The sequence below is a fragment of the Artemia franciscana genome, unplaced genomic scaffold, assembly GCF_032884065.1.
Source record: "Artemia franciscana unplaced genomic scaffold, ASM3288406v1 PGA_scaffold_218, whole genome shotgun sequence".
Lineage (NCBI taxonomy): Eukaryota > Metazoa > Arthropoda > Branchiopoda > Anostraca > Artemiidae > Artemia > Artemia franciscana.
Window position 1 is genome coordinate 555,662 of NW_027062647.1, and position 25,373 is coordinate 581,034.

The 25,373-nt window shown below is 35.0% G+C and overlaps 1 protein-coding gene across 2 annotated transcripts in view; it reads right to left on the reverse strand.

The window, feature by feature from the left end:
* The window catches only part of LOC136041417 (PCI domain-containing protein 2-like), a 57,916-nt gene extending 32,756 nt beyond the window's left edge, over positions 1–25,160 (reverse strand). For both annotated transcript variants that reach the window (XM_065726073.1, XM_065726072.1), the window contains exons 1-6: positions 25,075–25,160; positions 19,584–19,625; positions 14,333–14,457; positions 9,317–9,580; positions 5,277–5,500; positions 803–903 (exon numbers count right to left, since the gene is read on the reverse strand). In XM_065726073.1, the coding sequence (XP_065582145.1) occupies positions 803–903; positions 5,277–5,500; positions 9,317–9,580; positions 14,333–14,457; positions 19,584–19,625; positions 25,075–25,095 (777 nt within the window). In that variant the 5' untranslated portion in view covers positions 25,096–25,160. The remainder of the gene's footprint in view (positions 1–802; positions 904–5,276; positions 5,501–9,316; positions 9,581–14,332; positions 14,458–19,583; positions 19,626–25,074) is intronic.
* Between the last annotated feature and the right edge of the window lie 213 nt (positions 25,161–25,373).

Below are 25,373 nucleotides of genomic sequence, written 5' to 3' on the forward strand. Positions count from 1 at the left end.
AAAACAAGTCAAGAAAACAACCTGATTGTTCATTATCTCATTTGCTTTGACTAACGCGTATTTCTCCCTGAGAAAGATGCTCTTTTCTTTGCTTACCATTCATCGTGTAAATAATTAGTGATATGCTAGCATGCAATGAGTAGTGATGCCACAAATTCGCTCTGTCTAAAGTTGTCAAGATTAGGAGTAGTAAAATTCCACACCCTTTGCCTATGCTGCGGGCTACAGAATACGAGTTAACACCATAAGAAACATTGGCTGATTAGCCGTAAAACAGAGTAAAAAGGGAAATTTTTTAATATTCCCATCACAATTGACGTAATCCCTTTGTGATATAGGACGTGTTCCATGCGCGAGGGCTAAATGCCCGAACTACTTACAAGGTTCCATGGGCAAAGTGAGTAATTTGAGGCTTGAGCTCATTGGTACACATAATGGATTTGCCCTAGATTTATAATTAAGCACGAATTTGGAGTCTATAAGACGGGCAGGTTTGTTAGTTCAGATAGCCATGGAACATAGGAATAAGTTTTTATAATTTAATAGACGTGTTAATTTCTTTAGTCTAGAAGATTAGGCAATAAGTATTTCCAGGGAAATTAATTATCTGGTCAAATTAAGTTGTTGAAGAAATTCATCAACAATTATTAATTTTAAGCTTTTTATGGTGCTTTCCTGACAACCCTGTCATCAACAGGCTGGGAATATCAGCGTTTGTGCGTGTTTTTAACACAAACAAAGAGAGACAAAAGGATAAAAAGCGAGACAGAGCGAATCTATTTCTTAGGAATTGTATACTCACCATTAACATTTTCAAAGGAATGAGGTTAACAAGTATTCGTCTTTTATTGTTTGGACTATCTTTATGACAATTTTGAAAAGCGACGTCGAGATCGTCAGCAGCTAAAAAAGAACAACAAAATACGTTACCACTATATAAAATACAGAAGTATTACGAACAATAAAACCAGAGTCAAACAAATTTTCAAGAAAAACAATTCGTCAAGCGAAAACGAATACAAGACATATCTAGGTGAATTGATGTTCGCCTTTCTGATTAAAAGTGAGATCATTTTAGGTTTTTCAAGACACTATTTCAAAAATGGAAACAAAATGAATTATATAAAAAAAAAAAAAATTCAAGAAAAACAATTCGTCAAGCGAAAACGAATACAAGAAATATCTTGATAATTGCTGTTTGGCTTTCTGATTAAAAGTGAGATCATTTTAAATTTTTCAAGACATTATTTCAAAAATGGAAAAAAATTGCAATATATATATATATATATATATATATATATATATATATATAAACAAATTTTCAAGAAAAACAATTCGTCAAGCGAAAACGAATACAAGACATATCTAGGTGAATTGCTGTTCGCCTTTCTGATTAAAAGTGAGATCATTTTAAGTTTTTCAAGACATTATTTCAAAAATGAACACCACTGAATAACTAGAAAAATGGACCGGTGGCTGATTCTAGCTTTCATCCAAATCCGAAAAAGGTGTATTTCGAATATTTACTCTACATATTCTGTACGAATCTTTTTATGGTAAAGATTCTTATGTAGAAATACTTCTTTCTCCCCCCCCCCCAAGGTAAGTTTCATAGGGTCCCAAGGAGTAGAAAATTTATCCACGGCAGCTGGATTTGCCGCCAACCTATGAAAGAAATCACCTTGTTTGAGTGGACATCCGAATAACTTTTTTTGGAAATGGCGTTAATATTGGGGATCAAGGGGGTTAGACTCCCCTCCTAGATACCCTGTCCCGAGATTTCAAAAATTACCTTTTTTGAGGGTTTGGGGGTTTGAAAATGACTTCGCTCGCTATTTCCATTGAAATTTTTTGTTAAAATATCATTGGGTTTCAAATACCCAGGATATTGAATAATGCATTCTAACCCTCTCCTAAGTTCGCATGACTTGACGCTGCTGTTGGGATTAACCATTTATCACTTCTCCGACTAAACGGATATTTGTATTTGCTGATGTCGCGAATGGTCTTCATTTCTTTTCTTTTTATGCTATGCTGTATCCTTACATTTTAGAACTTTAACTGAGCCCGGCATAACAACCGACAAAAATTTAGAAACTAACTAACATCCTCCATGAACAAACCATCTCCATGAGAGAATCAATAAGCTATACTGCTTACAAAGACTTCAGTCAATTACTTACTGTGTTTCAATTACTTGAATCTTGAATTTATCAAACCATTTCGACATTGTTAAAATTTCTGTTCTATTCTTTCAAAAACATCGGCCGGAACAAGGCCAACAATTTTTGAATGAGCCATGAAAAATAAAATATTTTGTTTTACTATTGGTATTCGTTTTTGAATCGGAAAATGAAAATAAAAAAATCCATCGCACAGATATGAACAGGACCTCATGAACAGGAACAGGAACAGGACAGCTCATGACCAACTACTATTATTAACAACTCACTGCAGCCCCGAGCCACCTGAGGCCAATGTTGCTTCTCCTCCATCCCAATCTATTCAAAGCTTCTCTTTTTACACCCTCCCAAGAAGTTCTCATTACTCTTATATATTCCCTTACGACATCCACCCAACCTCCCAACGACGCATACGTTTAAGCGGAAAAAATAAAAGCCATTTTAGTATTCCTTTATTTTTATAAAAGGTATCATTCAATTTTATTTACTCTTTACTATTACCAATGCGTGTCTATTTGTTGGGTGGAAACAAACAAAAATGTTTCTGCTACCCAGTTTTTCTAAAAAAGAAAATTTTACATTTTCTGCGTCTAGGAACTTAAGACCTCCATAATAAAATTCTGGCATAACCCAAAAGGACATGGACAGGACCAACTGAATGTCCGCCATGATCAGCAGACCAAACAATACCAGGTTTTGTTAGTTGTATTGAAAGATAGTTTACAATCTCAAGCCAACAATATTTTCCCAAAAACCTTTTTTTTCTCTTAATTAATTTGATTTCAAATTTACTGCTCAACATATTATAGTAATTTACTAACCGGTAAAATTTTTTATGTAAAAAGAAATAAGTAGCATCATAAATAAGACTTTAATTTTGTTTCACTTAAGGTTTATGTTCCCTGTGAAGCCCAACCGTCCATCACAGAAACAACGATTTTCTCACCAATTTGATAGCCGACATTTCACTTTATTAAGAACTACTGAGTTAAATTCAAATTTTGATATTCTAAAATACGGAGAAAACAGAATAATTCACCTATTTTTATGCAAATTTAGAATATTCCGTAAGCAAAAAAAGTCCAAACAGTATCACAATTCTGGCTCGGTGAATGAAGACATCTGTAGCTGATGAATCCCAATGATACAAGTGTCTTGTCGTTTTAGTGGAAGTTACAGCAGTGGGCTTGTCACAAATCTCGTATTTCACAGGGAATATAAACCTCAAAAGCAGGGTGTTGCTTATGCTACGCCCTCTTTTTCAAAAATATGCACAGGAATCCATCCCAAATTCTAAATTTGACTAGAAAAAATCGACATGATATCTGACTGCCGGCGTGATAATTATAATAACGTGATACGTCAGTTTTGAGTAGTAACGTAATAATACATAATGCAATAAAGCCAGGCGTGAATTTGACTCCTCACAGAATCTAATTTTCAAAGTTGTGAAGATTAATAAAATTCTATCTTGCAGATAGATCGAAATTCTACGGACAGATGAAATAATGACCTTGAATGTAACCCAAGGCCGTATCCAGGGGGGTAGAGGTTTGACCCCCCCCCCACCCCCTCGAAAATGTTTGTCAGACTAGTAAAAACGAAACAGAATTGAATACAAACCAATTTTTTACGCGCTTTTGAAGTTTTTTTTTGTAATAAAACTTTTGTATCCCCCCCGGACTAAAATCCTGGATGCGGCCCTCATGTCCTTTTTTTATTATAAGATTTTTTTCTCTCTTTAAGTTGAATGATATGTGAAGACAAAAAATTCAACGACATGCCTTTCTAAGCAATATCCTTTTTGATAGTAATTAAATTTATAAGAAGTCCGCTTAAAATAAAAGAAACTTAAACATAAGACCAACGTAGGATTATTTTGTTTTGTCAAGGTATTTTTGTCAGATTTAACATCTACCAAGCATTTTAATTTTTCTTGGTTTCAACTAGGGTCTTTCGAACTTAATACCAATTTCAGGGCTACGAATAAAAGCAATTGCAATTATTTTATCCAAAATACTGAATTTACTGAATAACAATGTACAAACAAGCAAAAGCGTCTTTTTTTAGGGGGGGGGGGTATGATAAAAATAGAACATAAAAACGAAAGAAAACAAAGAAAAAACAAAACATTACGAAGAAAAAGGTACCCTCACTAAAGGCACTGACATAGTTATTCTACGCACGATTGATACTCTTAATACTCTTCATACTCTTAATACTTAATACTCTTCTATTTTGAATAGCATTTTCTGGTTTGTGATAAAAGAAATGCTAAAAGAAAATCACACCCATTTGCAACTTTAAGATTCAACAGTTACTGTTCTTGTTCTTACTCATTGACAAATTCGTGCAATAAAAGGTGAAAACTACACAAGGATAATAAAACTTCCCTCCCTCTTAAAATTAAATTTTGATTTAAAATCTAAACCTGCCAAAAATTTATTTTTTAGATGGCACGCTGCATAGAGAAACAAATCCCACCCTAAAGTTTAATATATTTTAAGTAATAATAATTTTATACTTTTTGTGTACTGACAATTCAATATTAATGAAGTAAATGAATTATTTTCTATTGTGTATTTTTATTTTTCAGAAGTTTAACCAATACATAGTACACGTAAATTTAATATTGAATAGCATTTTACTGCAATGACATACAAGTTGCCTTCCATATAGTAATATTTAAAAATATTTATAGAAGAAACAATTTATTTTCGACCATGTGCGTTTATTTGGTTTGGTTTTAGTAACATAAATGTGGTCCCGAAAATGTCAAATTAATCTTACACAATGTCCTGTACCTTTCATTTGAGATTTCTTAAGTGTCGTTTATTTTAGTCATTACCACAAGTCATATTTCTCAATAATGATTAAAATTAATTGAAAATATTAAAAAAAGGAATAAATCAGAAAACAATTATTAAAATGAGGGAATGCAAAAATAGTGAGCATAGTGCTACTAAGGACACGTCATCAGTGGGAAACAGACTCCCCAAAACGGTCCTGGAATAGCAGCCAGAGAGAGCCTGTGCAGAAAAACCTGGCAGTAATAGAGGGAGTAGGATCAAGAGTAATATTAAAAAAGGTAACCTTTTTTAATATCCAAATTCATTATTGCAATTTTGCCCAAATAGTATTTGTAGGTTACAAAATGAGCTTTCTCAAACTGAATCCCAGCATCAATTTGAATATTTACAGCTGTGACCACAGGTTTGCACAACTCCAAGTTATTCAAACGAAAGTACAATTTAAACATTTGATTGACGGTAAGCAGCATTCCTTGCTTTTTATTCTGCTCCTCTCCTCCGGAATACCTAGAAAATAATAAATTTCAAATATTACCGTTGCTAATAAAAAAGTTTACAGGTGAAAATTACCAAAATAGAAATACCTGCTAGCCCATCACGGGAGCAAGAGAGGAAGGGGGGGGGGGGTCCTCAAATAAAACTAACTGTGCTATAAAATCTCGGAAACTTTATCATAAATAATTTTTTAAACTACAACTCTGATTCTTGATCGTAAAGAGTATGATTAAGACTTTTCTATAAGAAACCACGTTCGATTTCGCCCTTGGGCTAGACCAGTCTCAGAGATTTTGCTGGTCAAACATTATTTTATTTTCGGCCACTTGTAATTTCCAGTTGTTGAAGAGAGGGCTCCCTTTACAAATTAAACGAAGTTCATCATGTTCCTTTTATATCTAGTATCTACGAGCTGAAAAGGAAAAAATAAAAAGAAGTATTTTCAATCGAAGGTAAAACCCCCATTAAAACTCAAAACGAAAGGAAAGTGTCTTGTATACGTGGGGTAGGGGGGCTTTCAATTCAGAATTCGAAGGTCAGTGAAGCAAAAAAATCGCAAATTTTCGAACTTTTAGAATGTATTATTCTTTTGATGCATCAATTTTAGTCAAAATTCTGTTTTTACTGTTTCGGTTACTATTGGGAGGGAGTCACTCCTTATTTACGGTTTGTTATCCCGAACTGTCTGAAATTGCCTAAGGACAGTTTTAGCTACTTATTGCAAAGACTGCAAACAATAAATTATATATATGAAAAAAGGATTAACTCTGAAATCACGTTATAAAGATGAGAGATGATAGGCTGCCAAAATTATTCTTCTACCAAGGAAAGCAGACATCCTCCAAGAGGTGGGAAGAGGTCACTAAAAAGGATGTAAAGGGAATAAGTACTTGACAGAAGAGGGAAAAGAGTGAAAATGGGCCGAATAAGCATTATACTGGCCCTGGGTGGCTTGGTACTATTAACTAGTATTACAAATTACCTATAATAAAATTAGCTCTCAGCAGTGACGGTTCTGTCCTCTCTTGCGCCCGGGGCAAAATATTGATAATCAAAAAGTTTTGATTGTACCCTTCCTCGTCTCCCAAACATTTTCGGGCCACAATTTAACAAAATTTTCGTTTCTTAACAAATTTTTTAATTTATTTAACCATTTCTCACATTCGTAGGGTTTTGATACGTTTGTCATGCATGCGACCTTTATAGGTTATTATTTTGTTTGGATATTTTTTTTTGGATTTGGATTATTTTCGTTGGGACATTTTATTACGATTTTGAATTACTTTCATTAAAACTATCTTTTTGCCAGGCATTGATGCCCCACAAATAAACCATCTAAATGGACTTTTAAATTGATACACATTGGTTTGAATACAACTAACCGTAAAATGCATTTGTCTATTGAATAAATAGTAATTTCCGTCTCACTCCTACTACTTCTATGTTCAAGAACAAAAAATAGAGTATATTTCTTATTCAAAATAAATACTCTAAGAAAAATTAAATACTTATAATTTTTTTTTTATTAAACGGTCAATACATTGTTTTGATCATCATCACTTTTTTTTACAATGAATACAATACAAAATATACAGAAAATGAAAAAACATTTTAATAAAAAATCTACAGCAGGGAAAAATAACACGTTTGAAAACACTTAGGTGATTTGAAGTGATAAAAAAAAACACTATAGTATTAATTTTCTATTTATTATTTTTTTAAATATTGACAAAGAATACATATAGAAGTAACAACAAAAACTCTACCCCACGGAAAATATACTCCAAATTGCTGATTAAAAGAGAAGGAAAAGATGGACCCCCCTCCCAACTAAAGAGAAAATTGGATATATTTAGTAACCCCCATACCGCCTACTATGGATAGCAATGACTCTACCTGATGAGTTTTTCAGACTGAGATGATATCTATGCTGTACATATACATCTCTGTCTGAGGTGTGGAAGTCACCACAGGGTAGCACCTGACACAAATAGGCCTTGTCCGATACGGCCGACATGACATTTTTCTCCATTACAGGAAGTCAGGCGAGGCACCTTTACACCGTCCTGACACAAATAGGCCTTGTCTGATACGGCCGACATGACGTTTTTCTCCATTACAGGAAGTCAGGCGAAGCACCTTCACACCGTCCTGACCCAAATAGGCCTTGTCCGATACGGCCGACATGGCATTTTTCTCCATTACAGGAAGTCAGGCGAGGCACCTTTACACCGTCCTGACACAAAAAGGCCTTGTCCGATACGGCCGACATGACGTTTTTCTCCACTCAAAGTGTATTTTTAATCTTAAAGAACGAATGGCTATGACTTTTGCTTTTGGAATAATGTTGCGTTTTACGCAGTTTTTATAAACACTCATACCGAAATTGTTCATGACGTAGTGTGTAGGCACTCCCAAGCAAACTTTTTTGATTTCCTTATTCTGTACACACACTATATATTAGTACATGCAAGCAAACCATTGGAAATCAAGCCGCTGCTCGTCTCGGATTTTAAAAACAAAAGATTATTTGGGACCTGGTGCCTCACTACCTCTAGCTAAATGGACTTGTTTCAATCAATAAAGTCGATTCGGGAGCTAATGTACTTACCATTTTCCAAATCATTTAGTAAATTTTGAGTTTTAGCTTCTAGAAATAATGAATCTCTGGCCCCGAAATATGCTTGAATTTGTCCCACTCCCGGGTATTAGCACATACACACATTGTAATAAAATTCCAGCATAAGTTTTTTCGAAAATTTCTAATTGCTCTACCAACAACAATAAATTTTACATAAAATAATCGTTTTATATGTATGGAGGGACAACATTTTAGTCTATGATGGTTAACGATAGGACATTTTTATCAGCAACAATTCAGGCACATCCTTTTGGGGTTGGTAACAACGCCACATCGACCACGAATATAGAGACTGGCAAATCTTACGGAAGGCTGAGCTCAAAATGAGTTTAAAGATTTCCCTTTCAACCGTTTTTTTTACTCCAAAACGCTTCTTGAAAAAGTGTCGATAAACACTTTCAAATAAGGTTTTTGATCAAAATGGAGGGTTCTATGAATCTTTGTTACATTGAAACCGCTTGTTATTATCCATCTCAAATGATCGTGTCGAACAACTATCTTTCGTTTTGGATGAAGGTCGGCAGTTAATTCAGATTTTTTTCGTTATAACCCCCCAAAAATAACTGCATTTTACATAACTATGTCTACAAACTTCTTGTAATGGTAAAAGTTCTTTGTAAAATACTGATCTTATTTTAAATAATTTGTTGTTAATTACAATAGCACGTAGATCTGACAAATTCCTAATGTTAATAACAGGAGCAATAACATGTGTTATAGAAAAATGCAGTTTTTCGTAAATAAATTATTACATTTAAAAAATGTTTTTTTTTAATTACTTAAGGTTTTTAACCACATCAATTTCCTTAAAATGAGCCATGAAACAGCTCTCTACGATGTTCCAGTACCAAGCCATCTGAGGAGAAGGAGAGAGAAAAATGGATGCCGTATACGCAAAATATCGTAGTTTCAGCCGTTTTTTTTTTATTTTCAAGTCAATAATATTTTTCTCGTTATTCAAGCCAAGAGACGGTAAGTTCCTTATATAGGGGCTCCGGACAAGGTGGTTCTAATAGTGCACTTCTAGTTTTGATTTGACTCTTTTTTTAAGAGTTATGGACTATTGTACTTTTTATTAAGGGACGTGATCGTCTTTTACTAGGTTGCTAGCTACCGCTGCAATTCGGATCATTTATGTTAAATTCCTCCAAAACAACATAGATAAGGACAATCTCGCCAATACTTACTTTCCAGAGCATACTCTAAAAACCTCCTTTAGTTCTTTTTCACATTTTTCAAGAATTTCTCCTGGCTTTGCTTCACCAGTTCTGCTCAGACGATCATTGGCTAAAACAGCCACATCTCTGGCATCCCTTAACACGACTGACATCAGTTTCAAGAGCCATGAGGAACTTGTAGATTCGCTGAATATTGTCCTAAAGGTCTTAACAACTCCAAATTGGGCAGCATAAAGTCCTTGGTGGTTCCCTTCAGTGTAAAAGGTCAAAGCCCTGGAAAGAAAAGCAAATTTATCGTATATTAGTGAAGTGAGGTAGGGATATTAATTATTGAGGAAAATTCAATGCTTGAGCATACTTGGTTGGTCACAAAATGCACTGGAGAATCGTAGCACCCCATAAGCTTGGATAGAGAATATCAGCCTTGTGCACTTCTGTCTTAGGGCACTTCGGTCTTTAAACAAAATTTAAATTGCAAAATACTACCATAACTACAACTATAACTATAACTGCATAACTATAATAACTATAACTGCACTTCTTTATTTGGGCACTCCAGTCTTTTAAAGAAACTTACGTTGCAAAATATTACCATAACTACAACTACTAAAAACTCAATGCAGTGCCAAACCACGTAAGGCCGACATAGCTGCATAGGCTCCTCCTCCTCCCTGATCTCTTCAAAGCTTCAGTCTTTACCCATCTTCTCTAGTCTCAAGGTCCTTTTAATACCTTTTTATAGCCTCTTCCTACGCTATTTCAGGACGACCAACTTTTCGTTAGTCTTATATGGATGACAGGATATCCTGTTTGGCATCCTGATATCTCTAATAAATGGTCGGACAGAATAAAAGGCAGTTCAAAAAAGGTGCCTAAGATTTATCTTCAATGAGGTTAAAGTGCCTTACATTTCCCTTCTTCAGAGAGCAAATCTAGTCACTCTTAAGGGAAGGAAAGGACAAATTTCCTTGCGTTTTGCACACAATGCCGTACATAACCCTCGTACTACTTTTCTTTTCCCTAGCGAACATTTATCCTCCCCACTAAACTCGCCTCCCACGTTCTATTTCAAGAAAAATAACCCTTCTTGCCCCAAAAAGAGTTTCCATCGAAAGATATAGATGAACGTTCATCCCTCACATAGTTGAAATTTTAAATCAATAGCCACCACCTTCTCACTCCACTTTTATCTTATAGTTTTAGTGTTTATTCTGCAATTGCGAACTTTGTAATTTTTGCTAGCTAGGTTTTTTTTTTAAATTTGTTTTTCCTGTTTAAACTTTACGAGTTTTTATCTGTTGACTTTTCATTGGTTGCAATTTTATGATTTAATACTGACACTAAAGTGCGAATACGGCCCCGGGCTTGTGATAAGATATAAATCTTACCTTATCTTAAGAAGAACAGCCTCTAGAAATCTGATATCCTTCTTGGATAAAAAATGCCCTAGCCATTTCAAATTTTCTTTCATAAGCCTTAGAAAATAGAATCAAACCACATTTTTGTAGTGAATATTGTTTGATATTTGCTCGGTTGAAACATTCCTTAAAACTATCCTTAGACATTTCCTTTGGAAAAAAAAAAAAAAAAAGGTAAAGGATACGGCATTAGACTTTACAGTCCGTACCGGCGGTGCTGATCTCCGTTTCTCGGCCCTTCAGCCAGGAAGTGCAATGGGGGGCTGGGGGCCAGCCATCCTGTGCTTTCGCACACCCTTCCTGTTTACCTTCCCCAGATTTCTCCAGGTACCCATTTAGAGCTGGGTCGACTCTGGCTAAGCTTACAGAGTCAGGCCACTGACCCCCGTCCCAAACTGAAGAATTGGATACACTGGGATTCGAACCCGCGTCCCCTCAGACAAGGGATCCCGAATCCAGCGCACCAATCCACTCGACCAGGACCCTTTGGAAAGCATTTAACAAAACTTTCTCAGCCTGAAGAAACATTCACAGTTCAGAACCGCACTTTACATTCTGTATGACCGCAACAATTAAATCTTAGTTTGTAGGCTTGTTGTCCTAACATTCATGCTTCTTTCAGTTTGAACAAAAACAAAATCTCCACCACATCCATTCTACTCTTTAAATGTTCACTGGATTCAATATCTTTGCTAATACTGCCATCTAGGTAAGTTACACAAACCACTTTATCTGTTTTTTCGTTACCTAGCATCACCACTACATTTGTTTTATCTCCAATTTAAGCGACTCAGCTTCTTAACGTTATATTTCAAACCGATAAGTATTCTTACAGCCAAAATGATAAAAACCTCCCAAAATGCATTTATTTGGTTAATATTACTGGCTAAGACACTGAAACCATACACTTTATGTAAGATTCGGAAAGATTAGCCTCTTCGTTTTGATACCATGGTGCCCTATTATCAATGCCGTACTTTTTAGGACAAAATGATGCCTTTGATTGGAGATAGGACGTGACACACTTAGCTCCTGATTCAGCCCAATTCTAGCAAAATATTTCAGTGCTTATTACTAACCACTTTAATGTAATTATATAGTTTACTATGTAATGATAGGACTGTCACTAAAGCTTTTCCATCAGCTGATTCACATATCCCTCGACAATCCATAAAACTAAGGAGTAAAGGGGCGCCTAAGATAACTTAGGCGCGTTTTAATTATTCATCTAAGAGTGCAAGTTTAGTCGAAATATTTTCTTTTTTCCTAAAGATTCTCTTCTCTTAAAACTTTATTGTAACGTACTATTTCACAATTTTCACATCACCTAAATAATGAAAATTGTCATGACTTGAAGTAAACAGACGGATCCCACCAGTGGACGCCAACGACAAACAATTTCTTTGCAAAGTCTACATAAACGTGCTTAAGCTGGGACAAAGAAGTCCCTGGAAGCTACATAGGCTTTACGCGAGCCTGGGCACATCTTGGGTGCTACGCGGCTTATCACACTGGGCGATGCTCTTCCATCAATAAGAGTTGACATCACACACTAGCCCCTTTAAAGTCTATTACCTCCAACTAGTTGTATATTTATGCCACCCTCCAGGTCACCTAGCAATACGGTTTGCATACACGGTTCTGATTAGAAAAACACGCTAAAGGTTCATTCCAATGCTGCTATGAAGCAAAGCAAGGTGCGTTTTCCTTCCTGAAATACCATACCTATTATCGTCAGGCATCACTAGTACAAGGTTGTATTTGAATCCGAAAGCATATAACAGACTTTCCCGGGATTTGAAATTCTCTTGTTGCATTTACCATCTACGGTAGTTCATTAATTTGGATCACTATTTTGTTGCTGTTTTTAAGTTTTATTTGTAATGTATTTTTCACCTTTGGTCATTATTTTACTGTTCCAAGTATTTTAGTTCATCACTTTCTATAACCCTAGTTTAATATTAATATGATTGTCACTTGTGAGTTTTTAAGCATTTTTAAATGATTCTAAATTTTAAACCCCAACTTAAAAATTTTACACTAGTTCTTATTTTGAAAAACTAAATCTAAACTTTAATCTTCTAAATGAAGCAAGGCCCTCTGAAGACCACACTACCGCATATAAAAAAGAAAATCCACAATATGAGCACTTATGAAGCCAGACACTAAACTCAAACCGATACATTTTTACTGTCTTGGTGAAACGCTTTTCTTGTTGTGCAAGGACTAATATATTCAGGTTTTACCTAAAAGTAATTCCAATCAACAGAAACTTGTTAAAAGAAAAAACTCTCAAATACTTAGAATTAGTTTGTTCTTGGAACAAGATAAAATAATTTTAGGGAGTGGAGATTTTCAGGTTAGGGAAGACCATATGCCCTAGAATTACTTTGTCTCAGTCCAAATTCCAAATTAGTTTCAGAAAATTTTGACCATAAAATGTCAAAATTCTAGAATTTTCTAGAATTCCAAAAATTGAAAAAAATTCCAGAAAATCTAGACTTTTCAAAAATTCCAGAAAATTCTATGGATTTTTTTTTTGTTTCGAAATGAAACAATGGCCAGAAATACAAAATAACATGTTTATTAAAATTCAATGAAAAATATGTCAGAGTTAAAATAATGGCTTACAGCTATTTTCATTTTAAGATGCGCTAGGGTTTAAGCCTTTCATTTCATTTCATTAATTTGTTTCATTCATTTTGTATAATTCTTTGTAAGTGTTTACTCGAATAGGCTAAACGTTAACCACTGTTTTTTTTGTTTTTTTTCAGAAGCTGGCTTTAGCTTCCAGTCCCTTTAGTTTCACAGAATATTGCTAGTCCTTATATTTCCCATTAAAATAATAGCAAAATTATTCGTCAAGACTCATTCACAATAATGGTTAGATGATATCAAGATTTATCTAACGCCAGACCCATCCATAATAAATTCAGTCACATTCCAGATCCACGTAGAACTAGAACTAAACTTCAATTTGTCTGATTTCTTTTGGAATTCAGCTAAGGTCAGCCAATCCCAGAGCTATCTTATCAGTTCTTAGCTGTATAGAAAAACAAACTATATAGGAATTAACCATACTGTCGTTCCTGCAATGGAGCAGAGGCATGGGTTTCTGCTTGATAGTACATGACCTAACTCACCAGGTGTAACCCACAGCATGGGTCAGGATTTGAATCTGGTGATAAGATTATGTGAAAGCGTCTCCATACTAATCTAAATAAGAGGAGCCAAATGATGCAATAAAGGTACTCAGCAGCAGCAAGGCACTTTCTGCAAACAACCCTGTAGTGGTACAATAGATTGACCTCAGCTTGGCTATACGGCAACTCTGAAACTCTATAGAGATTATGTATTAGCGTCTCAAAATAATTCAACAAGAAAAGGACCATTTTTTTTTATTTTAACCATCCAATAAAATCCTTCATGCTCAGAATGAGTATGACGTAAACAAATTTGGCATTATCTAAGTCAAAGTGTTGTGTTATTCTCGTCATTATCTAAGCCTTCCTGTGCTTACAGCTCACATCATATTGAAGGAATGGGAAACAGCCCTTACACTTTTTAAAACGTGCCACATCAAAAGCTACAAAAAACTAGTGTTTACCTGAGATGATAAACAACAAGGGGACAAAGATGGCCCTCATCCTGTAAATACGTCTCGGCAAACTTCCAGCCTTGACGCAACAGCTCATGATGTTCAGCGTGCGGATCTCTTAATGACAATAATGACTGAAACAAACAAAATCGTTATTAGAACAGATCTATATTTAATTGAATTTATTTATTACCCACTGTAAATACAATAACAAACCGAGTATAAGAGAAGAAGAAACAAAGAAAATGACAAATAAGACAAAATTAAGATTCATAAAGTAAGCACACTAGCACAATAATTAATTAAATAATAACACAGTTCAGGCATAAGCCAGGTTTATCGAATCAGACAATTTTGTGAGTCGTCTTTGAATCAGGGCCTCGTACAGACATTGGTCCCTGTTTAATTGTCTAATTGAAGCAAGAGTAAAGAGCACCACTCGCAGGATGACTAACGAGGCCAGCGTTACTCTTCTTCTGATATGCGACAATAGCAGAATGCTGTAGAACCATAATCACAAGAAAACAAAAATTTCAGAGACTTGGAAAGAAAATTTATTCCACAAATTGAAAGTGTTCCTTGCTACAAGTTTTTAGTACTAAATTCTAAATACAACCATAAAGGATAGAAAAATCAAATTATTAAATAACAGCACTCCTGACTGGCCTATTTTGCAATTAATACATATCTAGTCGCATTTTATCCTGTTAAGTCTGCAGGTAGCAACCAATTCTAAGCATTGCACTTACCCTGAAATACATACATATTTTGGATTTAGATTAGTAGATTTTAACCTATTCTATCGTTTTACATTTTTGTACAACGAAGCGTTGTAAAGAAAGCCTGTGCTTAGGCATGCAGCAATAGGTAAATATATAAATTTGTTAAAAAGTCAAAGACAAATTCCTACCTAAAAATTAAGTAAGTCATTGAGGGATGAATAGGGCTCATACTTTTTTAAGATCAAAGCTTTCGATGAAAGCACCAAAAATAAGAAGATAGAAATCCAGTGATTCAACTCATCAAGGCATATCTTGAAGTATATGAAATTAATAGATATGGAAAATTATGGTCAGATTTGTGATTTAGAAATTACAAGGGGCTGATAACACATATGTTGGGTATACCAAATTAACATTATGTATTTTATTGTGCCAATTCAATTTTACAGACGAGTATAACCGCCTTATTTTGTACGAGACGCAAGAGCTTTTTGACATAGAATTTGGTAAAATCATGTCCTTTGTCTATGAATGAGGTTTGTTTCCTCTGAGTTACTTTATGAGTTTTTTTTTAATTAAGTTTGAAGAAGAATTTTCCTTAAACAGAGCATAATGTCCTTGTATTCTTAACTTTTTTAGAGAAGAATTCCGGAAATAGAAAATTTTTGCAAAGATACAATAAACAAGCAACACTAGGACATTTATACTTAAACAAAATAAGCTAAATAACAACTTTCTCCCACACCACTTTCAGGAAACACAACTTCCCAAATGCAATTTTCCAACACAACAGATGTCAAAGACTGTGAGAAATTTCCAGATAAATTTTGAAATATGGCTTTGAATTTTATTATAATGATGCTACATCTTTTCTTTATTTAAATAGGTCAGCCTTTTGTCAGTTTTTATCTTCGTGAATTTTGAGCGCTTGATCTGCGTCTGTGTCATCCATCGTTTTATACTTTGGATACAATTTTTGAATCATTTTATGCAATTCAAATTCTGTAACTTTCAAATGGACTTTCTTAAATTTATGAAGGGATTAGGCTAACACCCAAAAATGGTAATGACATTTAAATATTTTATCTTGTCTCCAAGAGGTAAAAAATTTTGCTGTTTCTTATATTATTCTAATTAATTTCACCCAATAATCTCTTGCCTTAAAGCAGACACATATATGCACCTAAGTTGATGTATAAGTATACTTTTACACAGCCAATAAACTAAGAACCTGTTGGTAAAGACCAATTATCATATATTTATTCCATATCTCCTGAGATCCTCTATCTTCTTATTTTAAACAGTGATCAGTAAACGGTCAGATACTCTAAGTTCTTTTGTCACCTCATCTGGCTGTCAAGTGAAATTTAAAGAAATATGTGGAAATTTGATGATACTTTGTAGACTTTACAAAGGGTTGCTTAAAAAGGGTAATTGTAGAATTCAACCAGATCATTAATTTATTGAACCCAGGCACATATAACAAAAATCATAATAAAGCAACTGCAACCAAGCAACACAAGCATTAATATACAAGCAAAACAAGCCAGCGTTAGCGTAAATCACATGCATGATATTACATCTTCCTTATTCTGTATTAGAGCACTGTCACTTATTTTGAAAGAGCTTACAGAAAAGGCGCTAGGCTTGCTTCTCGACAATCTATAGTATCATCAACACATAGCCAATAACATGTATATGATGGGCTTCACTGCAGCACTGCTTGAACACACAGAACTGAGAGAAACTGGGGCACTATTTACAATATTTACATACTTTCAAAAGGTCACAGGTTTAGCTTATTGGGTGGCTTGATTTGCCGTCTGTATCTGGTTTTGGTCACTGACTTCTCCTCTGACTCAATGTCTTTACCTGGGGGTGGGCTATCAGTGGTACCAGTGTTGGATTTGTTTGGTGAGGGTGTACTGAATGATATGGTAGGCGGTGACACAGCTGCACGGGGTATGATGAACTTTGGATTGTTCGTAGGTGTCGTGAATACATCACTTCCTCTCTGCTATCTGTTCTGTACGCGTGTCGAGAATAATGCATTTGGTAGGTGCTTTCTATTTCTTTGTAATATAGTTCCATCTTCAATCGTGATATGGAATGATCTTGGGCGACCTGCTGATGCTATGATGTCTGCAATACCCCACTGACTGACTCTCTGCTTGTTTTTGGTAATACACGGTGTCACATGCGTGGAGCGTGGATGGAGGCTTAGAATGCTTGTCAAAGTACTGTTTCTGTCTTGAATGGGCCTCCTGGGTTTGACGGTGTGGGCATCTAGTTGATGGCTTTGACTTTTTCGGAATCAAGTTACATTCCTTGTTCACTGATAACTTGTCCGAAATAAGTCACGCGGGTGACAAAGAAGTGACATTTCCCTTTGTTGAATCTGATGCCCTTTTCTCTTGCTCTGTGCGGTACAGCTTTCAACCTCTTGTTATATTCTTTAAGGGATGATCTAAAAACGAGAAGATCATCGATGATAACAGCAAATCCATCTATTCCTTGAAGGGCCTATTCCATTTGTCTTTGAAATTCATCCTGGGATGATATGATACCAAATTGCATCTGTTTAAAACGGTATCTACCAAAAATTGTGTTGAATGTTGTTAGGTCTACCGATTCATCCTCCAAGACCAACGACCAATACCCAGATCTTGCATCCAATTGGCTCATGAACTTCGCTCCATGAGTTTTGATATTACGTCTTCAGGGTAAGTGATTGGGTAGAAGGGTCTTTTGATGGATTTGTTCAAACCGACAGGGTCTATGCATATGCGTAAACTGCCGTCCTTTTTTTTATACCGCTACCATTGAATTGGCCCAATCAGTTGGTCTGGAGATCTTTTCAATTATTCCCTTGACTTCAAACACCAAAAACAAGAAGAACAAAAGGAATTTCTCAAGAAAGGGGGAAAGAAATTAGAATGAATATTTAATATGACCTTACGAAATATTATAAAAAATCAATAGATATTAATACGGAACCTGTCACAAATAGACCTATAAGATCAGCGGCCAAAAAAGCAAGATTGGGATCAAAAACGTGTTTTTAAATCATTCACTTTCATTTCAATGAATTGCCTTGTTTCATCACAATTTATTTATCAGTCTTGGTTGAACTTCGCTGAGGTAAGGATACTGGAACGGTTTTGAAAAATTTTTCATTTTAGTTTTATTGATTTTATACTGTTATAAGTTTTTTCTTCTTATCTATTTTTGTAGTGCTGAGGGCCGAAATATTTATTCCAATTTGTTTCCCACTGTCTTGAGATATTCCGTATTGTGCTTCTTATTTTTGGTGTTTGTGATGGAAAGGCAGTGTGGTCTTCGTTACTATTTACGTTCCTCGACTTCCATGCAATGTCTTTCAGCTTCCAATTTCCTTGAAGTGATGATGGGATTCTTCTTGCTGGGTATGCAGTAGGGGTTGCGTCATCCTTCAGGTATAAGTGACATTCTCCATCAAGCTTTCCTATGCAGTCAACATAACTTCTGTCCTGTTGACTGCATGGGTGTCACTGCATGGAATTTCATCATCCTTACTGACACTCAGAAGTAGTTTAACTAAATTCAAGTCTATACTTGACCTGAAACCGAGAATTTACATCGAGTAGGTTTCAACAATGAAAAAAGGCATGGTTTCAGCTTTGTTGGAGTGGTTCTTACACTTCATCTGGCACACACCTGTGACAGGAATGTTTGATCTACAGTTACTAGTGAGTCTCTGGGTACGTTGTATTAGTGGCGGTTGATGGGGCAAAGCATCAAAGAATTTGGTAGGTAAGATTTTCACTTGTGCTCCTCTGTCTACCTTGAATTTTACAGACAAGGAGTTGTTTATCTCAAATGTGATAAGAGCTTTGTTTTTATTATTATAGATTTTGCTTTCTATGGCATACAAAAAGACATTGTCACTTTCGTCCCTGTTGTCAGTTGGGTTATCCTTGAACTCTGTTACTGCATTGACAAATTTGCCGCTTTTACACAAATGTGCAAAGTGGTTTGGCTTTTTATACTTTGAGCAGGTTTTGCCTCTTGCAGGAGAAATATGGCTGGGTGAGTACATTCCTCCACAGAAATAGCACTGCTAAGGTTTCCTAGGGGTTGCTGTACCTTCAGGCTTTTGGAATTGATATTTGTATTTGTGGATAGTATCTATCTCCGTCTTTATTTGGTGGGGTTCTTGCTCTTCAAATGCTCTCCATTGTGCATGGGTTGTTTGGTAGGTTTGATAATTTTCAACAGCTGATGCATGCGCTAGAGCGTCACCCTCTAGAAGAAGTCTTTCGCTCACTTTCAGGTCCCTGATACAACTTACAATTTTGTCTTGGAACATCTCATCAGCACTTGCATAGTTGCAAGCTTTTATCAGTATTTTTAGTTATATGATATACTTATCAAATGATGAATTTATTGAAACCCGTCACCTATACGAAAAAGCATAATAAAGCAACTACAAGCATTAAAATGCAAGCAAAATAAGCAGGCGTTAGCATACCTTCCATGCATGATATTACAATACTCACTGCTAAATTTTGTCCATTGAAATTTCTCCAAGCATGTCCCACCTAGAAAAAAACAAGGTATACTAATTTTATTGCAAAATGAGCAACAAAGCATCATAAATAAAAATCACTTGAGTAAGCAAAACTGATAAACTTCCAATTATTTAATATGGGTAAGCAGATTTTTCAAAATTAAAAAGTACAGTTATAAGTTTCTATTGGCTAAAATAAGAACCTATATCATTATTTAAAATGATACTTCTCTGGAAGCTCTACTAGATTCAAAGGTGCTATAGAAAGACCATATTGACTAGCCTGTAGGTAACCCAAAAAGTAGGATATTTTTCCTCATTGAAGTCTGCCTTTCTAAAAGATAAGCCCCATATTCCTGTGCAACAAAACTAGTTGGAGCAACAATCACCAAAAAACAGACTGTAATAGAATTTAATGCAAAGATGCAACTAAACAAAACCTCCAGAAAATTGGCTTGGCTTATAACAAATTCTCTGGCAAGCTCTGGGCTGCTTAAAGACAGCCCCCAATCCTGCCTGGTGCTATCTCCAAGCCTGGTGCTATCTGAAAAAAATAAACAGGATCAACAAAAGAAATTGTATTCAAAGGGTGCATTACTACATGGAACCACAACCTCCAGTACAGACCAAGGTTTGTCCCTACAGTTTGAAAATATTCTCATCTGATCAAGAATGCTGGCCTCCCAGGGTAGGTCTTAACCCCAAATAAAGACAACCTTTCTTCAAGTTTCAATATAATTAGCAATGACTGTGTATATTTTATTTTATGGAATTTTAAACAATGTATATTCCTCAAGACAACTTTTAGACCATTGCTTGTCTAATGCATTCTACTTCTATTCTGGCTGTTTGTGTCACTATTTGGGCTATTAGATACGTCAGATTCAATGCTGCCATTATTAGAACTATCACTAATAAAAACACTTTGTTTGGACCTCTTGTGACTACCTGTTGCCAGTAGCCATGGGATTTTAGTTGTTTATCTATTAGTGCTCCTAGATCTCTTTCTTCAAAACTATTCTTATGCACTGAGCTTGACATTGAGCTGGGAACAGATGTGTTTTCTTAATAATAACATGATTAAGTTTTTGCCACAGGGCACTATTCTTGGACTAACACTTTTAAACTTCTATGTCAGCGATCTACCCACCCTTCTTTCAAATCTTATTACCCTTTATGCTGATGACTCAAGACTAGTTGGAAAAGTGGCTACTCCCTCTGAACAACAATCAATTCAAACAGATCTTGACAGTCTAGGAAGATGGGCTAAGAAGTGGCTCCTTGCTTTTAATGTTGACAAACGTGATGTCATCCATTTTGGCAAACACAAAAAAGCATCATAAGTATTTCCTTCAATACAACTTCCTTTCTGCTGTTTCTGATGAAAGAGATCTTGGGGTTACTGTTGATCACTAATTAAAGTTTAGCAGCTATGCTAAGTCTGTTTCATCTTCTGCAAACAAATCCCTTGGTATCATAAAAAGAACTACCTCCAGCTAACACCCAAGAGTTTTTATGAAGTTATATAAGGTGCTTGTACAACCACATCTGGAGGTTGGAATGTCATTGGCAGTCCCTTTTTCAAAAGAGATAAGAATTTGCTTCAGGATGTCCAGTGTTGTGCTACTAAGATGATTAGCAGCATGAATAAATTTCTACACAAATAAAAACTACATTGTTTGAAGCTGTCAACACTGACATACTAAATAAAAAGGGGTGATATGATTCTAACCAAAAAAAAACTTTCTAAAAACGCCCTTCCTGGTCTCTTTCCACAGCCCTTGCATTCTGGTACTAGAGGAGATTCAATGAAGCTCCCCATGCAGCAGTCCACAAGTAGACATAGAAGTCATTTCTTCAGCCAAAAAGTCATCAATCTGTAGAATCAACTGTATGAGGAAATAGCTTCTGCATCTTTAACTGACATGTTCAAGTCCCACCTTGATAAGGAATGGCTCTGCCAGGAGTTCCTTTCAATTGGGAAGCTACAGAGTCCTCCACAAGAGTCTAGACCAACAACCACAACCTACACCAAAAAAATTTTTTTCATCACTGGAGCATCACAAGGATGGAAAATCCTTATATCACTCCAAGCTGCAATTTAAGGTTGAGTATTTTAGCCATAAGTAATGCTGACTATTTTAAATACACTAATAGTCAATGGGTGAGCCTAATCTTGGATACACATTTAAACCTTGAGTTTAATCTTAGAAAATACAGTCTAATTTTCGAGATAGGTTCTTAATGTTAAAACAAGTAGGCTATCTTAATCATAGACAGACTCAATCTTTGAGAGATTAGTTTGAAGACATATTTAGTGAAAAAGAATAAATACATTTGAATATGCTATGCTTTACAGATAACTTCTGTACAAATTCAAATGTTAAAAGATCATGTTTTCCAACATTATAGCAAGCCAATCCTAACCAGCCTATTTCCAACTGTTTGCTAATCTCAACTAGGCTATCTAAACCTATACACATTAGGTCTAAGATTAAGAATTTGTTATCTATATTTAGGAGCAATACATTTTAATCAAGATATGATGAGGTTTTAGAGGAGCTGATTTCGCTATCTTGGAAAGGGGTTATGTTAGAAGAATAGAAATTTTCTGTAATGAATCCAGGGCCAAAAACATACCCTGGGAATATATTACTAAGCTAATATATTAACTCTATTCTACTTAGTAATTCTTAGAATTTGCCTACTTCACAGGTTCAAATAGATCTACTTGACCTATTGGAATTTTGACCAAACAACATGCTTGCTTAATTTTGAGGAGTGATGTAACTTCATCTAAGTCCAGGAAAGTTGCCACCCCCCTTCTCAATAGCAAATTACATCCCTGATTTTCAGTTTCTTTTTCTCTGGTTTTATTTCTGAAAATATAATTGTTTTCATTTGAATAGAATTTTAAGCTGCATCAATGTGCAGCTTAAATATATCCAAATCAGGGTATATATTTGCAAAACATGGGGGCGATGTAAAGTTCATTTGTGGTGCAAATGGAGATTATACTTAGATTCAGTATGCAATTCTGGGTATATATTTGTATATTTGGGGGGGGGGGGGTACATATGCTGGGAAGATATTACTAAGCTAATATATTAGCCCTATTCTAATTTGCAATTCTTAGAATTTGTCTACTTGACAGGTTCAAATTTGATCCGCTTGACCCATTGGAATTTTGACAAAACAACATGCTTGCTTAATTTTCAGCAGTGATGTAACTTCATCTAAGTCCAGGAAAGTTGCCTCCCCCCTTCTCAATAGCAAATTATATCCCTGATTTTCAGTTTCTTTTTCTCTGGTTTTATTTCTGAAAATATAATTCTTTTTATTTGAATAGAATTTTAAGCTGCATCAATGTGCAGCTTAAATATATCCAAATCAGGTTACATATTTGCAAAACATGGGGGTGATGTAAAGTTCATTTGTGGTGTAAATGGAGATTATACTTAGATTCAGTATGCAATTCTGGGTATATATTTGTATATTTGGGGGGGGGGGCGTACATATGCTGGGAAGATATTACTAAGCTAATATATTAGCCATATTCTAATTTGCAATTCTTAGAATTTGTCTACTTGACAGGTTCAAATTTGATCTACTTGACCCATTGGAATTTTGACAAAACAACATGCTTGCTTAATTTTCAGCAGTGATGTAACTTCATCTAAGTCCAGGAAAGTTGCCTCCCCCCTTCTCAATAGCAAATTACATCCCTGATTTTCAGTTTCTTTTTCTCTGGTTTTATTTCTGAAAATATAATTATTTTTATTTGAATAGAATTTTAAGCTGCATCAATATGCAGCTTAAATATATCCAAATCAGGGTACATATTTGCAAAACATGGGGGTGATGTAAAGTTCATTTGTGATACAAATGGAGATTATACTTAGATTCAGAATGCAATTCTGGGTATATATTTGCACACTGGGAATATATAGGTTCTGAGAAACCAAGTTGGAATTAAGGTAAAAACAAGAAAGAAGCAAAGATAAAGGTTTTTTCTTTGCAAAACGTATTAACTAAGATTATTGTGCATATTATGAAGTAAGAATTGTTTTCTTAACATGTCTTCTTATGTGGTGGACTGCTCATGTATTTATGCCTAAATTGGAATTGAGCAAAGTTGTGGAGCTGAGTATATTTTTTGTGCAGCCTACTTCCTTTGAGCAGAAAATCCATTAGGCAAGGTTTCACTTTTGTAAACCAAAAATTTTTCAAAGCCATCAAAGGTCAATGCTCTCTAGAGGGTGAAAGAACAGAGTTAGGTACTTCAAAATACCTCCCTAGAACATACTATAGTTTTCAGAGCCACTGTTGAATGTTGTAGCTTTTCTTGTGGGCCTAGCCTATATTTGACAAATGTTTGCATTTATGCTAAGAAATGAAGGTAAAATTCTAGTTATTGACTTCTTGCTCTTTTGAAAAGTTATTGGGTTAGGGAATTGAAATTTTCAGGTGTAGGTCTACAGAAAAAAGTACACCATGGGAAAGTATTTTGAGGTCCCTAACCATGCCCCTCCCCCTCCTCTATATGATGCAGCTTTTGGTGCATTACAGCTTATATTTTGGTCAATTTGGTCCTATGTTACTATTAAAAGCATAAATCTTTGCTTACGTTACAAAAAGTTAACTTTACACTGTTTTTTAAGCTACTATTGTACTATATTCCATAATTAGATCACCAGCATTGAACAACAATTATTACCTTTTATGGTAGGCTATAGTCAAGACTGGACCATGGGCATTTAAACAAGCCCTTTGGTCAAGTCAAGATAACAATATTTTGATGTTTCATGGCCTTTAAACAGGGGTGAATAAACATGAGAAAATTTGAACTTAAGGGGTTTCTCACTCTAAATTATGATTAAGTGCAGGTTATCCTTAGCAATTCTTCTTGTAATTATTTATGCAATATAATTTTTTGGTGTTAATCTATGGAAACTTTCTACATATATTCATGAAAGAAGAGGCTTTTTTAACTTTTGTCTCATTGATGTAATATAAAATGTGCCAGCTAAGCCTATATGTGATTCCTGTGGTGCTATGACAGGGTGGTTGCCCAAATAAAAACTTCAAAAATTTTGTTTTTCTATGGAAAAACATGTTTTATATGCCCACATTCCAATCTTGGAAGTTTCCTGCATTATGTTTGCCCACATTCCAGTGTGGCATGATGTTCCAAATGCCCACATTCCAGTCTTGACTATACCATAAAAGGTAATAATTATTGTTCAATGTTGGTGATCTACATTAATGTTGTTTATGTTGTCTACTTTCAAATGTTGTTTGTGTAGACCTACCCCTAAAATTTCAATTCCCTAACCCTACAACTTTCCAAGATAGCAAAAATTCAATTAACTAGAATTTTACCAAATGAATACAAATATGCTAGCTCATAATTTGAAATGCAAAATTAAAATGAAAGGTCTTATTTTTTTAAAGTGGATACTCAAGATAAAAGTGGTTACTTTATTTAAGTAACTTTCCATGTCCAACGTGTCGAGAATTCAAATTGTTGCTGGATTGGAACAGTGCTACCGATTTGAATATAACAGTTTCCTAGCTGAAAAGACAGGATGACAACAATTTTCTTATTAGGGAAGAATTTCAAATCTGTTCTTAACAGACTGAGTGATATAACATTTGAATTCAAACAATTTGACAAATCTGTTAAAACCTTTTAGAACTTTAAACTCACATTAATTATACTTATGCATGTAAATTTAAAAAATCGCGACACAAGCTACAGTTCTTAAAAACTTGTGCA